The following is a 21,223-nucleotide window of genomic DNA, read 5'->3' on the forward strand; positions in this document are numbered from 1 at the left end:
GCCAGCTCTTTGAGGGAGTTATACAAATAGTCCCCACTAGCCTGCTCTTTCCCTACACTGCTGTAGATTTTCCCCTTTTCAAGTTTTACAACTGTAATCTCAAAATCCCAGCTGTTTGGCCTTTGACCATCTCCATCCGCTGCATTTCAGCAGCTACTGATTTACTCCACCACACTCTCGCCTCCACCTTTTGATATCCTGGGTGTTGTGTTAGCATCCTTCCAACAATGAGAGATGCTGGGCAAGCAGCAAATAATCCATTTAGGTGAGTGTCTTTGGTGACCCTTTGCTGTTGGGTGAATAGGCCAATCCTTGAGATAGGTTCAGCCATAAGTGTCACATGTGAATCTGCCAAGTGGTGGTGTGGGTTGTTTTCAGCATTGGCACCTGTTGCCAAGCTGCAGTAGCCAGTGGTCATCATGACAGTGATTGCCAGCCCACGAGAGGTGTTGCCATTTCCCTTGTTTGTCAGCTATTGACTCCCAGTGTGATAGTTGATGTTTAGGGTGTTCATGTCATGCTTGCAAGCGTTCTTGAATGAGTGTACCACTGGTCATCTGGCTCCAGCTACCTCACCGTACAGAAGGCCCTTGGGTATGTGCCCATCTTTTATCCTGTGGAAGTGGCTGAGCTACCAAAGTCGCCTCTGTTTGAGTGCCACGCGTTTGGGAGCTCTGTCTTTGAAAGGACTAGTGCCTTCATGGTTCCGTCCTACCAGGATATACTCATACTCCAGCACAGGTAGTGAAGAGGAAATTATTGAACTTTTTCTGATAGCTGTAAATCACCTATATTTCACAGACATACAAGTTGCTGATAACACAGGCCTTATAAACCATCAGCTTGGTCCTAAAGGTCAGTTTAGCATTTCACGAGTTGACCAATGATGCTGCTTTCCCCATGTGCGTATCAAGCTCGGCATCAAAAGACAGATTGTCACTGTGTACCTGAGGCAGCAGAATTTGCTAACCATCTGGAGTAATGTAATATGATCAGGGGCAGAAATGCAAGCTTGTCCCATGACCACAGTTTTCTTGACACTGTCAGGGACAACAAGTTACAGGCATGTATGAATCCTTGAAACTTTGTAGTTGAATTGCCATGTAGGCGATTAGTGCAACATCGTCAGGGGAGAGGAGTTCCCTGATCAGGATACAGCATGTTTTTATCTTTGCTTTAGGTCTTGATAGATTGTAGAGGTCAATGTTCTCATCCCCAATAAAACCATTATTCTCTCTCACCCTTGCCGTTCCCTGCGGAGCAGCCATCATCTCTGCTCCCTTCAGTCCAAGGCCTCTTCACTGTTGTTCAGCTTAATGGGACTGCTCTCGCCTGGTTACATTATTATCTATCTAATCGTAATGGCTTCTCTTGCTGCTCCTGCAACATTACCTCGGGTATCTCTTTAAGACATTCCTTAAAACTGACCTCTTGGTCCAAGATTTTGGCCAGCTGGTCTAATTCTCTTTATGTGGCTCAAACTGTGTTTTGTAATGTCCCAATGCAGTGCCTTGGGATGGTTCATTATGTTAAAGGTGCTATATAAATATATGTTCTTGTGTTTATCCAAGAGGTTAATTCCTAGAAACATCTGAACATTTCAATCAACATAAATCTCAATCTGTGCTGGATATATAGATAAGAAGAGTCATTCATTCACTAAAAGATAATTGTGCATGGCAGAGCATCAACCTTGTGCTGGGAGGCATTTAAACATATCTGTGACCCTATCCGTTCAGCTCTGTACTTGAGCAAGGCAGGCAAGTGCTGAGTCGAGACCATGTTGGAAATTCAGTGAACTGCACAGAACAACTCTGATGCATCCCTGTGTAGTCAGTCCAGTGCAATTAGCAAAAGCACAGCAGCAGGGTGACATAGTGGCTAACAAATGTAGTTTTGCTCCAGGAAACCTAAGAAGAATGGAGAGAATAAAATACGATGTCCCATCTAAACGAGTCTATCTTTGTTTTGCAGCAACCTTTTCCTGATGGCCCAATGCAGCATCCTTCTACTCTTGGTTTTGGTCCCAAAAATCTTTCATTGTGGAGCTAAAGGTATGTTGCACATTTCTTATAAGCAGCTAAATATCCATTAAATCTTTGGTTCCAATTTTCACGCTATACTGGATTTGTCGTTCACTTATGAATGGGTAAAGTTGTTATCTCTTACTTCATTGTGGGGTTCTGCAGGGATCTGTGCTATGGCCCTAACTGTTCACATTATATATCAATGATTTGGAAGAGGGACTAAATATATCCTCTCCAAACTTGCAGATGATGCAAAGTTGGGTGGGAGGGTGAGCTGTGAGGAGAATACAGACATGCCTCAGTGTGATTTGGACAGGCTGAGTGACTGGACATATGTATAGCAGCTGCAGTATGATGTGGATAAATGTGAGGCTATCCACTTCAGTAGCAAAATAGGAAGGCAGATTATTATTTGAATGGGTGTAAATTGAGGGAGGTGGATACTCAGTGAGACCTTGGTGTCCTCGTGCATCAGTCGCAGATACAGCAAGCAGTAAAGAAGACAAATGGTATTGTTGGCCTTTGGAAGATTTGCGTATAGGAATAAGGACGTTTTACTGCAATTGTATAAAGTGTTGAGGCCACACCTCGAGTATTGTGTGCAGTTTTGGTGCCCTTATCTGACGAAGGATGTTCTTGCTATAGAGAAAGTGCAGCAATGGTGTACCAGGCTGATTCCTGGGATAGCAGGTTGGTCACATAAGGGGAGACTGAGTTAGGATTGTATTTATTGGAGTTTAGGAGATTGAAAGGGGATCTCATAGAAACTTGTAAAGTTTTAACAGGGTAAATTCAGAAAGAATATTTCCAATGGTGTGGAAGTGCAGAACTAGGGGTCATGGTTTGAGGATGAGGCAAACCTTTTAGGACTGAGGTGAGGAGAAATTTCTTTGCCCAGAGAGTGGTGAATGTGTGGAATTCACTATCTCAAAGTAGTTGAGGCCAAAACATTGTGATTTCAAGAAGGAATTAGATATAGCTCTTGGGGCTAAAGGGATCAAGGGATATGGGGGAAGGCGGGAGCAGGGTATTAAATTTGATGATCAGCCATGATAATGAAGGGGTGAATGGCCACCCACTGATCCTATTTTCTATGCATGTTTCTATTTCAATATTGGGACACACCTTGAATGGTTGTGACTATATTTAAAACAAAACTCTTTCAATGAGAGGAAAACTCAGTTCCAGCAGATGTCTAATTAAATATAAATGGAATTTGCATGAGGATACAAATGAGTTCACCTGGTACAGTGGTTTATTTAGCTTTTCGGCACAAGTTGCTTTTGGTTTGTGAAGAGCAAACACACTTTATTTACCATAGCCAGATTTTCCTGTGCGCTGTATGATTAAAGCCCTCCCTGGTGAAGGCCTGTGTGCTTGGTGCATTTACACTCAAACAAGTAAACTATGACAACTTAAGTATTTTAACTGTACATGTATGTATACTAGAAAATATACAGTCTCTGAAAACACTTTTCTCTATTGCTTCAGAGAATTTTTTTTCACTGTTCCCTTCCTCTTTTTTGCTTGCTGGATTTTTGCTCATTCTTAAATCTTGTATCTTTTATGTCCTTCAGTAACATGCTCATTGTAGATGGTAGAAGCAGGTGACAAAGAACAAAGAACAATACAGCACAGGAACAGGCCCTTCGGCCCTCCAAGCCCGCGCCGCTCCCTGGTCCAAACTAGACCATTCTTTTGTATCCCTCCATTCCCACTCCGTTCATATGGCTGTCTAGATAAGTCTTAAACGTTCCCAGTGTGTCCGCCTCCACCACCTTGCCTGGCAGCGCATTCCAGGCCCCCACCACCCTCTGTGTAAAATATGTCCGTCTGATATCTGTGTTAAACCTCCCCCCCTTCACCTTGAATGACACACAAGACTGCTCCACTGTGGGCTGGGTGGAGTAGTTGAACTATTGCTGCTCCACTGCAGGTGCCTCTAGTTAACGAATTGCATGTCCCTTAAATGTATTGACCCTGAGAGATCAATAATGCTGAAATTATTTTCCCAAGTGAGGTGAGCGTGCTTTATCTCTTCAGACTATCCAATCTCCCCCAAACAGCTTTGTGTGGAGTAACTTGCTCTACATGAGACTACACCTGGAGTATTGTGTAGATTGATTCCAGAGGTGAGTGGTTTGTCTTATGAAGAGAGATTGAGCAGTTTAAGCCTACATTCCCTAGAGTTTAGAAGAAAGAGGAGATCTAATTGAGGTATATGAAATGATAAAGGGGATTGATAAAGTAGACATAAGAGAGGATGTTTCCTCTTGTGGGGCAATCTAGAACTAGAGGTTATAGTTTTAGGATAGGGGGTAGCAGATTTGAAACAGATGAGGAGAAATTACTTCTCCCGAAGGATCTGTGGAATTCACTACCCCAGAGTGCAATGGATGCTGGGACATTGAGTAAATTTAAAGAGGAGATGGACAGATTTATAATTGGTAATGGGTTGAAGGGTCATGGAGAATGGGCAGGAAAATGGAGTTGAGGCTGAGATGAGATCAGCCATGATCATATAGAATAGCTGAGCAGGCTCAAGGGGCTGAATTGCCAACTCCTGCTCCTAATTCTTATGTTCTTATGCTAAGAGTCCAAAGATGTGCGGGTTAGGTGGATTGGCCATGTGAAATTGCCCCTTAGTGTCAGGGGACTAGTTAGGGTAAATGCATGGGGCTATGGGGATAGGACCTGGGTGGCATTGTGGTCGGTGTGGACTGGATGGGCTAAATGGCCTCCTTCTACACTGTAGAATTCTATGATTCTTATGTCTCCACTGTGCTCACTTTGAAGATTCTGCCCCTACAAAACTTTGATGGTAGCATTTGCAGTGAACATTTTGGTTTGCAAAGGATTAGCTCTGGTTCCAGCCCTTGTTGGACATAATCTTCATGTCATGTAAATAACTAAATACAACATCAAATGACACATGCTGAAGCTTCTAATTTTAAACCCTTCAATACATTTACCACTCTCCTTAAAAATAACTGATCAATGACACTTCTGTCTTTGTATATACTCTATATCAGGTTTGTATGCCTTGGTCTCTACTTGAACATTATCTGCTTCAGCTGCCTCTGTTTTGTCAGACTTAGTCTAACATTCAGTCTTGGGTAAATCAGAATTTGCTCAAGTTGTTACAAATGATCACACACCGTGTTCCTGGTCTAACAATTATACCCCTATAGTATATGAAGCCACTTCCAGAAGGTGATCTTTTACATTAATTGATGTGTATTTTTTACAATCTCCTCTAATTACAATCTTGAGAATAAATCAAATTCTGCTGACAGTTCTCACATCATGGTCCTGAATCTTCCGTGCACTGTTCTAAATCTCAAAAAGCTGTACACTTTTTAAATCATCAATTCAGGTGATTTTCTAATGATTCCCAAGCTCTTAATCCAAAAATTTCAGAATTTAAAAAAAAATAGGATGAAGCCATTTAGCTCATTGCACCAGTGGCCAACTCTCTGAATGAACTAGCCACTAAGATCCAGTTCTTTCTCACTATTCTGATACCCTTTCAATTATATTTTTCTTTTACCTGCTGGGAAAAGGCTGTAGATGTGAAATTAATACACCTCTCCCTGCCCACGCAGACAAAGCTAAGCATCCTTATTCAAATAAAAGGTGAATGGCACGCTCCTAGTATATCCCACAATGATGCACTGAAAACTCAGCTGGAGATGATTGTTAGCACAAACCCCATTCCCGTATCACCAGTTCAGTCCACCTCCAGCACCAAGGGCTCAGGCACTCAGTGCAGTCTTGATTTGTTCAATCCTTAACAAAGCCTTTGGACTCCCTGCCTTCTCCATCACAAAGACTGCTGAGTTCCACTTCTGTAACACAGCTGGTCTCTGCCATGACCTTTTGAGTGTTGAAACCCTAATGAGTTCTCTTGTCACTTCCAGATATTGATTTGGCCAATGCTGTCTGCCCCCCTCCAGATTCCATAACTTCAATTTGTCCAAAAGTATTCTGTTCTATCGTTCCTGTCCTTGGAGACCCAAACAAGCCCTCCACTCCCGAGTACGCCTAATTTAATATCCTTGCCTTCAAGTCACTCCACATCTTCACCACATTTCGTCTCCACAATTGCTTCCAGCTCTATACCTTTTTTACCTCCTTACACGCCATTCCTCTAAATCTGGCCTTTTATGTTCTCTCCCTCATCCCCATCCACCTGATGTTCGATAGTAAACTGCTTGGGATTTAATTCCTGAATTTGCTTCTGAAACCATTCTGCTCTTCCATGTTTCTTTTAAAAATTCTTATCACAGCCCATCTCTTTGACTGAACTTTGAGTCACTCTACCTCATTCCTCCTTTCTTAGCTGGCTTCCCCTTTCCATACCTGTAGCTGTGAAAGCACCTTGGGATTTTTTTTGATATTACACAAACCTCCTGCTGCTTGCAATTTAAGAACTCTTATTGCAAATAAGCACAAGGTTGTCAATATTCAGAGCCACTTGTGCACGCAGCAGTCTTGTGTCTTTTCGTTATTTGCTGTTTGTCATGTTTTACTGCATTTATAGCCAGCTATTTAATTTTCCTTGCTCAGCAATCCTACCGTGTTCTGTTTGGCTATATAGATATGCTCACATGCCTGTTCTGGTTGGATGGGTTGACTATTTGTCATTCTCCGTGTGGTATGTTTACCTTCTCATCCATTGGCTCCACAGTGCTCAAGTTGCAAATTGATCACACGCAGGTTTCTGATTCACAACGCGTTCCTGATCTAACAATGATACCCCTATAGTTTACAAAGCCACTTCCAGGAGGTGACCCATTAATTGATATATATTTTACAATCTCCTCTAATTACAATAATGAGAATAAATCCAATTCTGCTGACGTTTCTTACATCATGGTCCTGAACCTTCTGCACTCTTCTAAATCTCAAAAAGCTGGACGCTTTTTAAATCATCAATTCAGATGATTTTCTAATGATTCCAAAGCTCTTAATCCGGAAATTGCAGAATTTTAAATTGTGGGATAAAGCAGTTTAGCTCATTGCACCAATGGCCAACTCTCGAAATGAACTACCCACTAAGATCCAGTTCTTTCTCACTATTCTGATACCCTTTCAATTATATTTTTCTCTTACTGTATTTTAGGCAAAGTATCATATTTCTATTGCATTCTATTTCTATTGGGGTGGCACAATGGTTAGCACTGCTGCCTCTCAGCGCCAAGGACCTGGGTTTGATTCCCAGCTTGGGTCACTGTCTGTGTGGAGTTTGCACATTCTCCCCGTGTCTGCATGGGTTTCCTCTGGGTGCTCCGGTTTCCCCCCTCACTCCAAAGATGTGCGGATTAGGTTGATTGGCCATGCTAAATTGCCACTTAATGTGAGGGGGACAGGGCTTGTGTGGGATTGTGATCAGTGCAGACTCGATGGGCCGAATGGCCTCCTGCGCTGTAAGGATTCTATGATTCTATCTTTTAAAAAATATTTTACAGATTCTATTTTGAACATTGTTTCCAAAATGTCCCTAACAATCCTTATACTTTAAAAATACAGCCCTTCCATCGACGTTGCCTGCTTTATGAAATTCTGATTTTGTATGGTTCTCATCTACACACAAGTTATTCCATGGAAAGAAGGGGAAAACCTACAAAAAATGAAATTCGAATCATAATAAAAGAAATAGGAACAGGACAAAGCCATTTCAGCTCTTAAAGTTTGCTTTCCCATTCAGTAAGACCATGGCTGGTCTTCTGCCTGAATTCCACCTTCCTGCACTATCCCCACATTCCTGATATCCAGAAATCTTATCGACCTTTGTGAGAAATACACTCAATGTCTAAACATTCACAAAAATGTAAGAGCAAAGTAACCAAACTGAGAAGCAGAGCTAGAGTGGGCCGTAAATTCTTCACAGGAAGGAACAAATTGTTATGCTATTATGTGTGTTTATTTGTTCTTTCGATGTGTGAGACACTGCAGGAAAATGCTGCCATTGCTGGTTACCCTAAAGTGTAAAGAATCGACTGCGGTGGGGGGGGAAGCTGTAGTCATGTGTAGGACAGACCAAGGGTAACAAATACCCTCCCTCTGAAGGGCATTAGTGAAGCAGTTTTATAATTTGGCAGCTTTCACAATCACCTTTTCGTGCTATCCCGCAATTTACTGAATTCATTAAATTCAGCTTCCCAAATCACTATGGTTGGATTTCAACTTGCGACTACTGGATTTCTGGTGGGAAATCGATAACCACTAGGCTTTCGTGCCCTGTGATGAATAATTGTTTATTCTTTGAGAAATGTAACTTTAAATGCCAGTTTTGAATGTTATTTTCATTCCATCATAGCATTAATTTCCACTGACATCCATTGATACTTAGGAACCGCATCTCCAGCTTGGTCACCGTGTCAGTGAAATACTACAATTCTCAGGGGAGAGCTATACGAAGATATGAAATGAGTGTTGGAATGACTTCCTGAGACAACATGAAAATCCTCCGCCTATATACGAACATAGGAACACTTTGCTGGCTGGAATTGTAAAGGGTGACTGTCAAGCATGCTGATTGTGGATGCAGTTGAGATTTCAGCGCACCATTGTGGTCTATATTAGGAGCTTCCCATTCACCTTTTATTTGAATAAGGATGCTTAGCTATATTTGCATGGGTAGGGAGAGGTGTATTAAATTCACCTTTACAGCCTTTTCCCAGCAGATAAGTTTGACCAGTTTCAGTGAATGCAATAGAAATATGATTTCGCACTTTTCAAGTTTACTTGTGCACAAAAAGGTTTAAAATGTTGCATTTGATAAATTATTGTAAAAATTGCCTCTGGTCATTCTAACATTGCGCAAATGTTCCCCTTTTTCTTGTGTGTAGAAGAAGACAGCTCAAGTCTTCAGTGCATCTGTGAGGGCCATACATGTGGGACAGAGCCTCTTTGCAAGGGTCTATGGTGTTTTGCTTCAGCCACACAAAATGGAGAAGTTCCGGTGTTCCAGAAGGGTTGTTTCACTACTCGTGAGCAGGTTGAAATGTCCTGCAAGATCTCCCACTCCAAACGTTCTGTAGTGCAATGCTGCAATGAAAATCTGTGTAACAGGAACATGACAGTAATGCCGCTTCACTCGCTAGGTAAGAATCAGGATGTCTTGATTCCTCTTAGCCTTGGGCTAATGAAATCACTCTTCAAAAACACATTTTGCTGGGGCACCTCTCCATGTGTATTATACTTTTTGAAAAATGAACTGTTACAATTAAAACCTTGCATCCAGCGGCAATGAATGAAGGGGTGTTTCCCAGTTTAAAATTCCCTGAGCTGTTACCAGAACAAATTGGTGTAATTTGCAATTGTTGTGCCCAAGAGCATTGAATTGATAAATATTTTGAATGTTTAACATTCTGGTTCAACAGCCATTTTTAAACTTTAAGGTTATTCCTTTATGAAACCAACATTTAATTAATTAATTCAATGAATAGTAACAAGAATGAGTTTGGAATCAGTTGCAGCCAATTCAATTGACTTTTTAAACTCTTAGAGCGTTTAACAGATGGTTGCTTTGTTGCAATTTAATCATAGATTTCTGGCACAATAGTGGCAAACAGCACGATTTACACATTTTCCTACAAGTCTGACTAACGTAAGCTGACATGAAAGATACAGTCAAAGGTGTAAATCTTCTCAGCCTAAGGAAAATGTGTAAATCAAATAAACAGTGGGTCTCTGATCTTTTCTCTGCCTGCATTACTGACATTCATTGCAATGTATGCAGGTTCTAAAATCATTTTAACCACTTCTGATTTGAAGTGCAGAATTACAGAAGCGCCTTACTGCTGTGCACGAATGTATGAATTTTATTGTACTGTACACTATGCATTCTACTTGATAATTAAGCATCCACATGGAGATTATTAGACATGGTTTAAATGTCAGCAAAATCTCTGCTGCAATGATGCATTGCTGAGAGGGCAAACATGTTTCCGTTGTGCTGCCACTTTCGTCCATCCTGGGAAGCAATATAGAATAGTACATGTGAAAGTTTTGCCCTTATCTAAGGAAATGTGACACAGGCAACCACTCCAAACCATTGATATATTACAAGAGGTAGCATCTATCTCTTTAAGGTAAGTGGAAGTTGTTTAAACAAAAAAGTAGAACTGTCTCACAGCTTTTGTAGTATTGTACTGAGCTGTACACCAGGATTGATTAGTAATTTGAGTTACATAACTGTGATCTAGTGATTGTTTCAAAATTGGAATTAATAGTGGTAAGGTTGAGGCTTTTCTCTTTAGAAAAGAAGCTTAGAGATGGCCTGATCGTAGAAGCCCTACAGTGCAGAAGGAAGCCATTCGGCCCATGGAGCTGACGACAGTTCCGCCTAGGCCCTATCCCGTAACCCCACTTATTTACCCTGCTAATCCCCTGACACTTAAGAATCAATTTTGCATAACCAATCAACCTAATCCACACATCTTTAGAATGTGGGAGGAAACCAGAGCACTCAGAGCAAACCCACGTGTACACGGGGAGAATGTGCTAACTGCACACAGACAGTCACCCGAGGCTGGAATAGAACCCGGGTCCTTGACACTGAGAGGCAGCAGTGCTAACCACTGTGCCACCGCGCCAGCCTGATAGAGGTCTTAAAATTCATGAATGACTGGGCAGCATAAATCTGGAGATTGAGTGCAAAAATGGGTAGACACCAAAACTACAAGATAGCTGCTCATAAATCCTGCAGGGAATGATGTTGAGAAATGTATTTACTCGAGTGTGGTTGAAATCTGGAACTTGCTATCAGAGGAAGTAATCGTGACAAACAGCTCAGATACTTTCAAATGGAAAATAGACAAGCATATGGTGAGTGTGGTCTGTATGAACATGAACAGGCTAGTTGGGCTGAATGGCTTTTTTCATTGCTCTATGCTCTACGTAGCATCACTAACTTAGAGTAGAAAATTTTGGCGGCACTGCCAGGATGTGGGAACCAGTCTATGCTATTATTTTCCCACAATGCCCAGGTTATACTGGTTGCCTTGAATTTCTCCTTGGGCTATACAACCTTTTGGTGTTATCTGACTGGAAACTTGTGATCTTTTAGGAGTGAAGTACACATGAAAAATATACATGTCATATTGTAAAGGGTAGGTTAACCTGGATGAATCTCATTGAATTTTGTGAAGAGGTGATTGAAGTAGTGGCTAGGAGAATTGACAGCAAATTATTGATCTGGTTAGGAAATTGGTAAAGAGACCAAAACTGCACACACTATTCCAGATATGGTCTCACCAAGGCCTTGTTGAACTGCAGCAAACATCCCTGCTTCTGTACTTGAATCCTCTCACTATGAAGGCCAATGTATCATTTGCCGTCTTCACCGCCTGGTGTACAAGGATAAGCAAGTCTTGTTACACATAACCCCTCTCTCAATCTATAGCCATCTAGATAATCTGCCTTCCTGTTTTTGCTACCAAAGTGGGTAACCTTACATTTATCCGCTTTATACTATATCTGCCATGCATTTGCCCAATCGCTCAACTTGTCCAAAACTCACTGAAGCATCTCTGCATCCTTCCTCCTCACAGCTCACCCACGCACCCAGCTTTGTGTCACCTGTAGATTTGGAGATATTACATTTAGTTCCCTCATCTAAATCATTAATGTACATCGTGAAAAGCTGGGATACTAGCAATGATCCCTATGGTACCCCACTAGTCACTGCCTGCCACTTGAGAAAAAGTCTTATTTATGCCTACTCTTTGTTTCCTTTCTGCCAACTGGTTTTCTATCTATTTCAAAACACTACCCGAACCCATATGCTTTAATTTTGTGGGGCCTTGTCAAAAGCCTGCTGAAAGTCTAAATCAACGTTACTAGTTACATCCTTGAAGAATTCCAGTAGATTTGTCAAGCATGATTTCCCTTTCGTATATCCATGCTGACTCTGTCCAATCCTACCACTGTTTTTTTTTCCAAATGCTCTGCTGTTGAATCTTTTATAATAGACTGTAGCATTCTCCCCACTACTCACTTCAGGCTGACCGATCTATAATTCTTTGTTTTCAGTCTACTCTTTTTTAATAGGTTACATTAGCTACCCTCCAATCCGTAGGAAATGTTCCAGAGTCTAGAGAATCTTGGAAGATGACCAACAATGCATCCACTATTTCTAGAGCCATTTCCTTAACTACTCTGGGATGTAGATTATCAGGCCCTGGGGATTTATTGGCCTTCAATCCATCAATTTCCCCAACACCATTTCCCTACTAATACTGGTTTCCTTCAGTTCCTCCTCCTCACTAAACCCTGTGTTCCCCAACGTTTTTGGTATGTTGTGTGTGTCCTCCTTTGTGAAGATCGAACTATTATAAATTCCCGTTTCTGACTGTAAGGGATCTATATTTGTCCACCAATTTTTTTCTCTTCACATACCTATAGAAGCTTTTATAGTCAGTTTTTATGTTCGCTGTAAGCTGACTCTCGTACTCTATTTTCCCTTCTCAATCCCTTTGTCCTCCTTTGTTGAATTCTAAACTGCTCCCAAATCTCAGTTCTGTTTTTTCTGGTCAATTTTTATGCCACTTCCTTGGATCTAATGCTATCTCTAATATCCCTTGTGGTTTGGCCACATTTCCTGTTTTATTAATGTGAAGATGCCGATGTTGGACTGGGGTAGGCACAGTAAGTAGTGTCACAACACCAGGTTAAAGTCCAACAGGTTTATTTGGTAGCACGAGCTTTTGGAGCGCTGTCCCTTCATCAGCTAAGTGAAGAGTTCGGTTCACAAACAGGGCATATATAGACACAAACTCAATTACAAGATAATGGTTGAATTGTGAGTCTTAACAAGTAATCAAGTCTTTACAGGTACAGACAATGTGAGTGGAGAGAGGGTTAAGCACAGGTTAAAGAGATGTGTATTGTCTCCAGCCAGGACAGTTAGTGAGATTTTGCAAGCCCAGGCAAGTCGTGGGGGTTACAGATAGTGTGACATGAATCCAAGATCCCGGTTGAGGCTGTCCTGTTTTATTAGCGAAGCAGTTTTATAATTTGGCAGTTTTCATGATGACTCGCACTATCCCATAATTTACTAAATTTATTAAATTCGATTCCCCAAATCACCATGGTTGGATTTGAACTTGTGACTATTGGATCGCTGGTCGGGCATTAGTAACCACTGGGCTATCGTGCCCTGTGATGAATGGCCCATTTTCTTTATTTGGGAAATGTAACTTTAAATGCCAGTTTAGAATGTTCCATTTATTCCATCGTGGTCTTAATTTCCACTGGACACCCACTGGAACTTATGAACTGTGTCCAGTCTGGTCACTGGGTCAGTGAAAAACTACATTTCTCGTGGGAGAGCAAGACGAAGATATGAAAAGAGTGTTAGAATGACTTCTTGAGACAACATGAAAATCCTTCACTTCAATAGAAACACAAGAGGAACACTTCACTGGCAGATGTTGCTGGCTGAAATTGTATAAGCTGACTGTCAAATATGTTGGTTGTAGATGAAATTGAGGTTTCATTGCACCAGTGTGTGATAGCCTAGCAGTGTGCCATTTGCCTTTTATGTGACTAAGGCTGTTTAGCTAGGTCTGCATGGGCAGGGAGAGGTGTATTAAATTCATCTCGGCAGCCTTTTCCCAGCAGGTAAGTTTGACCAGTTTCAGTGAACATGATAAAAATTATAAAATCATGCTTCTGAGTTTTAATTGCGCACAGAGAGATTTGAAATGTTGAATTTAATGAAGTTTCCTTTGGCCATTCTAACTTTGTGCAATTTTGTTCTCTTTTTTGTGTGCGTGGCGAAGAAGATAGCTCAAGTGTTCAGTGCATCTGTGAGGGCAGTACGTGTGGAACAGAGCCTCTTTGCAAGGGCCTGCAGTGTTTTGCTTCAGTCACACAAAATGGAGAACGTCCAGTGTTCCAGAAAGGTTGTTTTGCTACCCGTGAGCAGGTCGAAATGTCCTGCAAGATCTCTCACTCCAAACATTCTGTCGTGCAATGCTGCAGTGATGACCTGTGTAACAGGAACATTACAGCGATGCCCCTTGTTTCTCCAGGTAAGAATTAGAATGTTTTGTTTTGTTCTGTGATCAACATGGGGATAAATATATATGTTGTGTTTGCCTGAAAGCGTCAATTTATTCCAGAAAATCCCACTCTGGTGTCTTAGGGTGGTGGCATACTTGCTAAGTGGTTCATAGATCCCGTATCCCATGCCTCTGGATTACGGGTGCAGACATTGCCACTATGCCACCTTTGTCATTACTCCCCTTCATCACGTTCTGCTGCAGCCTTGGGCTGATGAAATGAAACATGCATTTTTTTGCTGACGGGACCACAAAGGATAACAGATTTTTTGAATAATGAACTGCAATACATTACCCTATACTCAATACATTTCTAAGCCTGATCGACCTGCATTAATCAGAGGAATGTTTCACAGTTTTAAAACTCCCTGAACAGCCTGAATGAATTTGTGTAATTTACAATTGCTCTGCCCAAGTGTATTGAATTGATAAATATTTTGAAAGTTTAACTCTCTGATATTACAGCCATTTTTAAACTTTGAGGTTTCTCTTTCAAGTAACCAACATTACTACTCTGTAACAAGAATGAGTGTGGATTCAGTTGCAGCCAATTCATATGACTTTTTAAAACCTTTGTAAGGTTTTAAAGATGGTAGATGAATGTGAGTTAACCATAGAAAACCAGAGGTAAAACCATAGATTTTTGGCACAACAGCATGGTAATTTATTTGCTGTTTTGTTTTATGGATAGCACATTCCATACCAATATGGTGTTGACAGTGAATACAGGGAATCGTCCAGTAAGAATGTTATTTACTAATCCTCCAGTGCATTGTCTGAAAAGCGCAACACATTTCCCTTACTCAGTAGCTGATATTTTTTCTATTATTTGCCCTTTTTTGAATGGTCGATTAATTTTCCTACGAGTCTGACCAACGTGAGCTGACACGAAAGGGAAAGATACAGTCAAAGGTGTAAAGCTTCTCAGCCTAAGGAGTAAATCAAATAAATAGTGGGTCTCTGATCTTTTCATTGGCTGCATTACTGACATTCATTGCAATCTGTGCAGGTTCTAAAATCATTTTAACCACCACTGATTTGAACTGCAGAACTACAGAAGAGCCTTACTGCTGAGCAAGAATGTATGAATTTTATTGTACTGTACAATGTGTACTACTTGATTAATTAAGCATCCACGTGGAGATTATTAGACATGGTTTAAATGTCAGCAAAAATCTCTGCTGCAGTGATCTTTACAGAGAGTGCAAACATGTTTTAGTTGTGCTGCCACTTTCATCCAGCCTGGAAGCCAGTATAGTATAGTCCAATCTTGAAAGGTTGGCCTTTATCTAAGGAAATTTGACATAGGCAACCATTCCAAACCATTGATATATTACAAGAGGTGGCATGTATCTCTTTAAGGTAAATGGAAATAGTTTGAACACAAAAGTAGAACTATCTCTCAGCCTTTGTAACAATGTACTGAGCTGTACACCAGGATTAATTGAGTTACATTGAGATCTTGTGATTGTTTCATAATTGGGATTAATATTGGGTAAGATTGAATTAATAGGTTGAGGTATTTTTCTTTACAAAAGAAACTTTGTGGTGACCTGGTAGAAGTCTTAAAATTCATGAATGACTGGCAGGATAAATCTGGAGACTATCCAAAAATGGATAGGGGCCAAAACATAAATCATAGAGGAAATATGAGAAATTTCTTTACTCTGACAGTGGTTGGGATCTGGAACTCACCGCTATAAGAAGTAATTGAGGGCAATAGCTCAGATGTTTTTAAAAGCAAAATAGATAAGCACATGAGAGGGTGTAAGAGATATGCTCAAAGTCTAGAGTAAGTAAATAGAATGGTAGGTGGTGAGTGTGGCCTATATAAGCAGGAACTGAAGGGCGTCTGTTTCTTCTGCACATTCTATGTAGAGCCACTAACTTCCAGTGGAGAATTTCAGCAGCGCTGCCTGGATTTGGGAACCAGTATATTCTGTTTTTGCCCCCACCCTGCCCTTGAATTTTCCCTTGGAGCATACAACTTTTTGATGGCATTTTATTGGGAATTTGAACCACCTGACAAAAAAGATATACTTAACACCAATTTAATCATAATTGTTAAATAGGATAAACTAAGTTCAAGACCAAACATTTTTTAAAAATCTGCAATAAAAACCTGTGGAAATATCTGAAGAGGTATTAAAAGTGACGAGTGCAATAGAAGGACATAACAGGAGACATATGTTGAAGATCACATGAGGAAACTTGAGGAATAATTTGGAAAATGATGCAGGGGAACAGAAAATGTGTTAAATAGTTTCTTCATAATTGAAGTGTGGTCAAATTTCAGATAATCACTTTTCTCTGAAACCTCTAACCAAAAGAAACATCAGTAAAGTTTGTTAGCAAAGCTCTTGGATATCAAGAGTTCTGAAAACAAATTGCAAGTTCCTGCCAAAAGTTTCCGAGTAAAATCCCCAATATTTGATGCCCACATTTGAAATGTGGCAGTTACTTATCATAGATTCCCTACAGTGCAGAAAGAGGCCATTCGGCCCATTGAGTTTGCACTGACTCTCTGAAAGCGCATCCCGCCCAGGCCCTCCCCTCGGCCCTATTCCCGTAACACCACATGTTTACCATGGCCGACCCACCTAACCTGCGCATCTTTGGACTGTGGGGAGAAACCAAAGCACCCAGAGGAATCCCACGTTGACACGGGGAGAACGTGCAAACTTCACAGACACCCAAGACTGGAATTGAACCTGGGCCCTGGTGCTGAGAGGCAGCAGTGCGACCACTGTGTCAACCGTGCTGCCCAATTGGTCAAAATATAATTAGGCATTGGCATTGACTTTAATTTTAAAGTTCACATGTAAGTGCGCTATTTGCTTTGGGCAGGAACAGCTTTACTTGTTTACCTGTGACATTTTAAAATTGAAGTACGCATGAACAACAGCTTGTGTTTTAAAAAATAAATTTTATATTTAACAAAATTTTGCATTTGTTAAGGGTAGGCCATGCCTGATGACTCTGATTGAATTTTTGAAGAGGTAACTGCAGTAGTGGCTAAGGGAATTGACAGCAAATTATTGACCTGGTTAGGAAATTCGCTAAATGGCAGGAGACAACACTGGTACAGTAATTAACAGACCTGGTAGTCCAGCAGAAATCTGTGTTTAGGGCTCAAGTATTTATCAATGATTTAGACAATGGAATAGAAAGTCACATATCCAAGTTTGCCAATGGCACAAAGAAAGGGCTGCTTTGTGAGCAAAGTGGATGGAGACAGAACAGTACAAATTCATACTGATAGATGAACGTGCAAAACTGTGGCAATTGGATTTCAATGCAGGCAAATGTGAAGCCATCCACTTTGGGCCAAAGATGAAAAGCACAGGGTACTTTCTAAATGTTGGAAAACTAAGAACAGTTATCAAAAGAGACTTTGGGGTCCAACTACACAGCTCATTGAAATGGCATGAACAGGTCAAGAAAATAATCAAAATGACTGTTGAAATTCTGGCCTTTATATCTGGAGGATTAGTATACAAGTTGTTAGACGTCATGCTTCCTCTTTGCAAAGCACTGGTTAGACCATTTGTGGAGTACTGTGTGGAGTCCTGGACACCATACCTTCAGAAAGGTCTTGGAGGAAATGCAGCATAGAATTGCCAGAAAGATGCCTAAACACCTACAGTTAAACTAGCATACAAGAACATGAGGAATAGGATGAGGAGTAGGCCATTTGGCCCATTGAACCTGCTACCCCACTGTTCAGTAAAGAAATGCCTGGTCTGATTGCAGCCTCACTTGGCTTTCCTGCCAGCCCTCCTCCTGACCTAGACTTCATTGTAGACCAAATATCTGTTCAAATCTACCTTGAAAAATGTTACCTTGAATATGACCCTGTCTCCACCCCTCTCTGAGGTTGAGAATTCCAAAGTGTTATGACCCTTTGAGAGAAAAACAATCCCCAATTTAACATCCATCTTAAATGGGCAATTCTGTATTTTGGAACTATGGCCTCTCATTCTAGATTCCCCGAAAGGGAAGTATTTTCTCAACATCTACCCTGTCGAATAAAGTGTCTCAGGTAAGGAACAGGGAGCGGAGGAAAGAACAGGTTCTAAAGCGAGAGAGGACAGGGTGAGATCCTAGTTAAGAAAGAGGAGCAGAAAAAGAAGCTATAAGCAGGGCTACAGTTGACAGACCTTGAGTGGAGAGGGCTCAGGATAAGCCCTGGCAACTGAAGATAGCAGCTGACGGTTGGTGACTCCACACTGTGGCCTGTTGGAGCGAAGGTAGCAGCAGTCTTCCTCTTGGCAGGGCCAAGTTATGCATTGTGAGTTGGTGCTGAAGTGCAGATTCAGGAATCCATGGAAATTGAGAAATGATTGAAACCCCACAAGGTGGACACCATTGAGGTTGCCTGGAATTGGAGTGATGTTTAGAGAGAATTCCAGGGCCAAAGAAATTGAAGACTGAAAAGCCTCGGAGTTTCAACGAGACTGGTTGAGTCAGTGTTTACTGACTTCTGGATGGGTTGTTGCGAAATCTGTGATATCTGTCTTGGCCGCATATGCTATTTATTCTGCAATGTGGTGCATTCAATCTGTTTGCCTTTTAAATCTCATGTATTGAGTATACAATAGATATTGTAAATGGGTTTTCTCTTTCTAACCTTGTATAGTAAACTTGATTTTTGTTTATTTGAATGCTGTGGAATTTTGTGGCTTTATTGTCTTAGCATGTGGGTGTTCATTCAGGCTTTCAAATCAACATGTTGTGGATTAATTGCTGAGGAAATAGATTTCCATGGTCAACTTTATTACACAGAATGGCTTTGTCAATTGCTGTGGCTTTTCTGGAGAGGGAAGATTTATCTGAGTGATTTGCAGCAATTAGCCAAGGCTAGATAAATCACAATAGCAGAAAAATTGAAGAAGAGGTTAAGAAAGCAGAGCATTTGGAATTAGAAGAAAAACTTGATACAGATTTAACAAGAATTCAGCTGTAGATGAAACAGCTTGAGATAAAAAGAGGGAAAACAGAGAAATATAAAAGCTTGAACTGGAAAAGGGAAGAGGAATGGAAAAGTTTGAACTCCAGAGAGATGTCAGCAAGGGAGGAAAGAGATAAAGAAAGCGAGAACTCGAAGCATGAACGGGCAAAAGGAAAACTTGGGTTATGGGTGAGAGAGAGTCCAGTAGTTCAAAAGTTGGGACCCATTCTGAGCTTTGATATAATGAAGAGTCTTTGCATGGTGTCTAAATCCATTGAAGACAGAATTGAAAAGGTGATGTAACGAGGATGTTTTTTTTAATTAAAGATACAATTTCTATTTTTTCTCTTTCTGGCTGGATTTCCAAAAGAAAAATTGAAACCATTTAACGATAATGGAGACGATTACAATATATAACTTGCATTCCATTAGATGAAATAAAAAAAATACACTCAATCATCTCTTCTCTGATCCAACTTTGCAAATGTTTCTGAGATGAGACAATGCAATTCTCTGTTCTAAAGCAATGACTGCAGCAGGCATGGACTAATATTTCTCTGGAACATGCAGCCAGCAGGGAACTATCTTTTTTAGCAAACGGGAGCGAGACCAAGAATGCTGTATTGAAACAGGTGGCTGAAGCATTTTGCCCTCCCTGTCTGTCTGTGTCTCGGAAGTATTATGCCCAGATTTGCGAAGTAACAAGCTTCAGAAGAGAATCCTACTGCATGCTGAGTTCTTTTGGGGACAAAATGTAGAAATTTGCATGGAACTACACCGAGGAAGGCAACTGCACAAAACGTCTGCAAGGTGGAATTAATGCATCAAGACCAGTCACGGAACAGCTAACCATATAGTCCTTTGTTTTATTGTCTTCATGAACTGTTTAAAGAAAACTCTTCAGCCCATCCTTTTGTTCTGCCATCTGTACTTGTGTGTGCATGTGCGCATTGCCCAGACGAATGTGTGTGCTGTATGAATGGTAGTTGTGATTTACCTGGTTTGTGTTAATTTGGGAATTGGTTTCAGTAAACTTGTTCTGTGTTTAACTTACCAAAACTCACCTAATTCTTTACAATCTGCCAGCGTAAATAGTGGGACTCCTGCCGTATCGACAAAGCATATCCCCTCAATTAAAAAAAAAGCCTGTTGTAGTCAGACGTGGGGAGGCAGAATGGTGGAGTCATTTCACTCCTTCCCCTCCTGTGGTTGTGACACAAATTTGGAGACTTGAACCCGAGATTGATCCCACTGATGAGAGAATTGGATGGGCTAAGTAAGTTCATAGAAATCATAGAAACCCGACAGTGCAGAAGGAGGCCATTCGGCCCATCGAGTCTGCACCGACCACAATCCCACCCAGGCCCTACCCCCATATCCCTACATATTTACCCGCTAATCCCTCTAACCTATGCATCTCAGGACTCTGGCTGTGCTAAAAATTGCCCCTTAATCAACCTAACCTGCACATCTTTGGACTGTGGGAGGAAACCGGAGCACCCAGAGAAAATCCACGCAGACACAGGGAGAATGTGCAAACTCCGCACAGGCAGTGACCCAAACCGGGAATTGAACCCAGGTCCCTGGAGCTGTGAAGCAGCAGTGCTAACCACTGTGCTACTGTGCCACCCCTTGTTGTTCCCTTCAAGCAATTAAAAACCAACAAACTGCTATGTTTCTTGGATTTACAATACTGAAGTGCTAGAATGTCCATATTTAAAGCCAGTACCCTTCTAGAACAGGTGGAGGTTACTTTCAATAATTTAAAGATTCTGTTCCTTGAGTTGAAAAGTGTGGCTAAGGATCCAAAATCCAGAAAACATGATATTTTAAAACACTTCTGATTCTGGAAAATTGCAACAGACGGACTAGCTTTAGTGAAATTGCAACTAGAATAAAATCAGCTCGAGCTAAAGTTTCGAGCAAAGGAGAGAGAAGAAAGAAAGTGGAAAGAGAGGGGGATGAAGGAATGTGAGTTGGGGAGGTGAGGAGAAAGAAAAGTAGGAAGAGAGAGGAAAAAGGGAGAGAGAAAAAGCTTTCCAAAGAAGACAGCACGAAAGGGAGATAAGACTGCATGCTGTGCATAGGGAGGTAGAGGCAATTGAGACAGGCTGGAGGGTAAGACCCCGTAAAGTCCAAGATGTCCCAGAGCCTGAAGAGGCTGACAAAGC

General features: G+C 41.1%; 1 protein-coding gene across 5 annotated transcripts in view; it reads left to right on the forward strand.

Annotated features, from left to right (window-relative positions):
• Window positions 1–21,223, forward strand: part of LOC144495865 (activin receptor type-1-like) — a 70,474-nt gene that overhangs the window by 17,615 nt on the left and 31,636 nt on the right. For 2 of the 5 annotated variants that reach the window (XM_078216528.1, XM_078216529.1), the window contains 3 exons: window positions 1,975–2,054; window positions 8,882–9,136; window positions 13,820–14,071. In XM_078216528.1, coding sequence (XP_078072654.1) covers window positions 1,988–2,054; window positions 8,882–9,136; window positions 13,820–14,071 — 574 coding nt within the window. In that variant the 5' untranslated portion in view covers window positions 1,975–1,987. The remainder of the gene's footprint in view (window positions 1–1,974; window positions 2,055–8,881; window positions 9,137–13,819; window positions 14,072–21,223) is intronic. The other 3 variants (XM_078216530.1, XM_078216531.1, XM_078216532.1) reach the window with 3 other exon arrangements.

Source organism: Mustelus asterias, chromosome 7 (assembly GCF_964213995.1).
Source record: "Mustelus asterias chromosome 7, sMusAst1.hap1.1, whole genome shotgun sequence".
Lineage (NCBI taxonomy): Eukaryota > Metazoa > Chordata > Chondrichthyes > Carcharhiniformes > Triakidae > Mustelus > Mustelus asterias.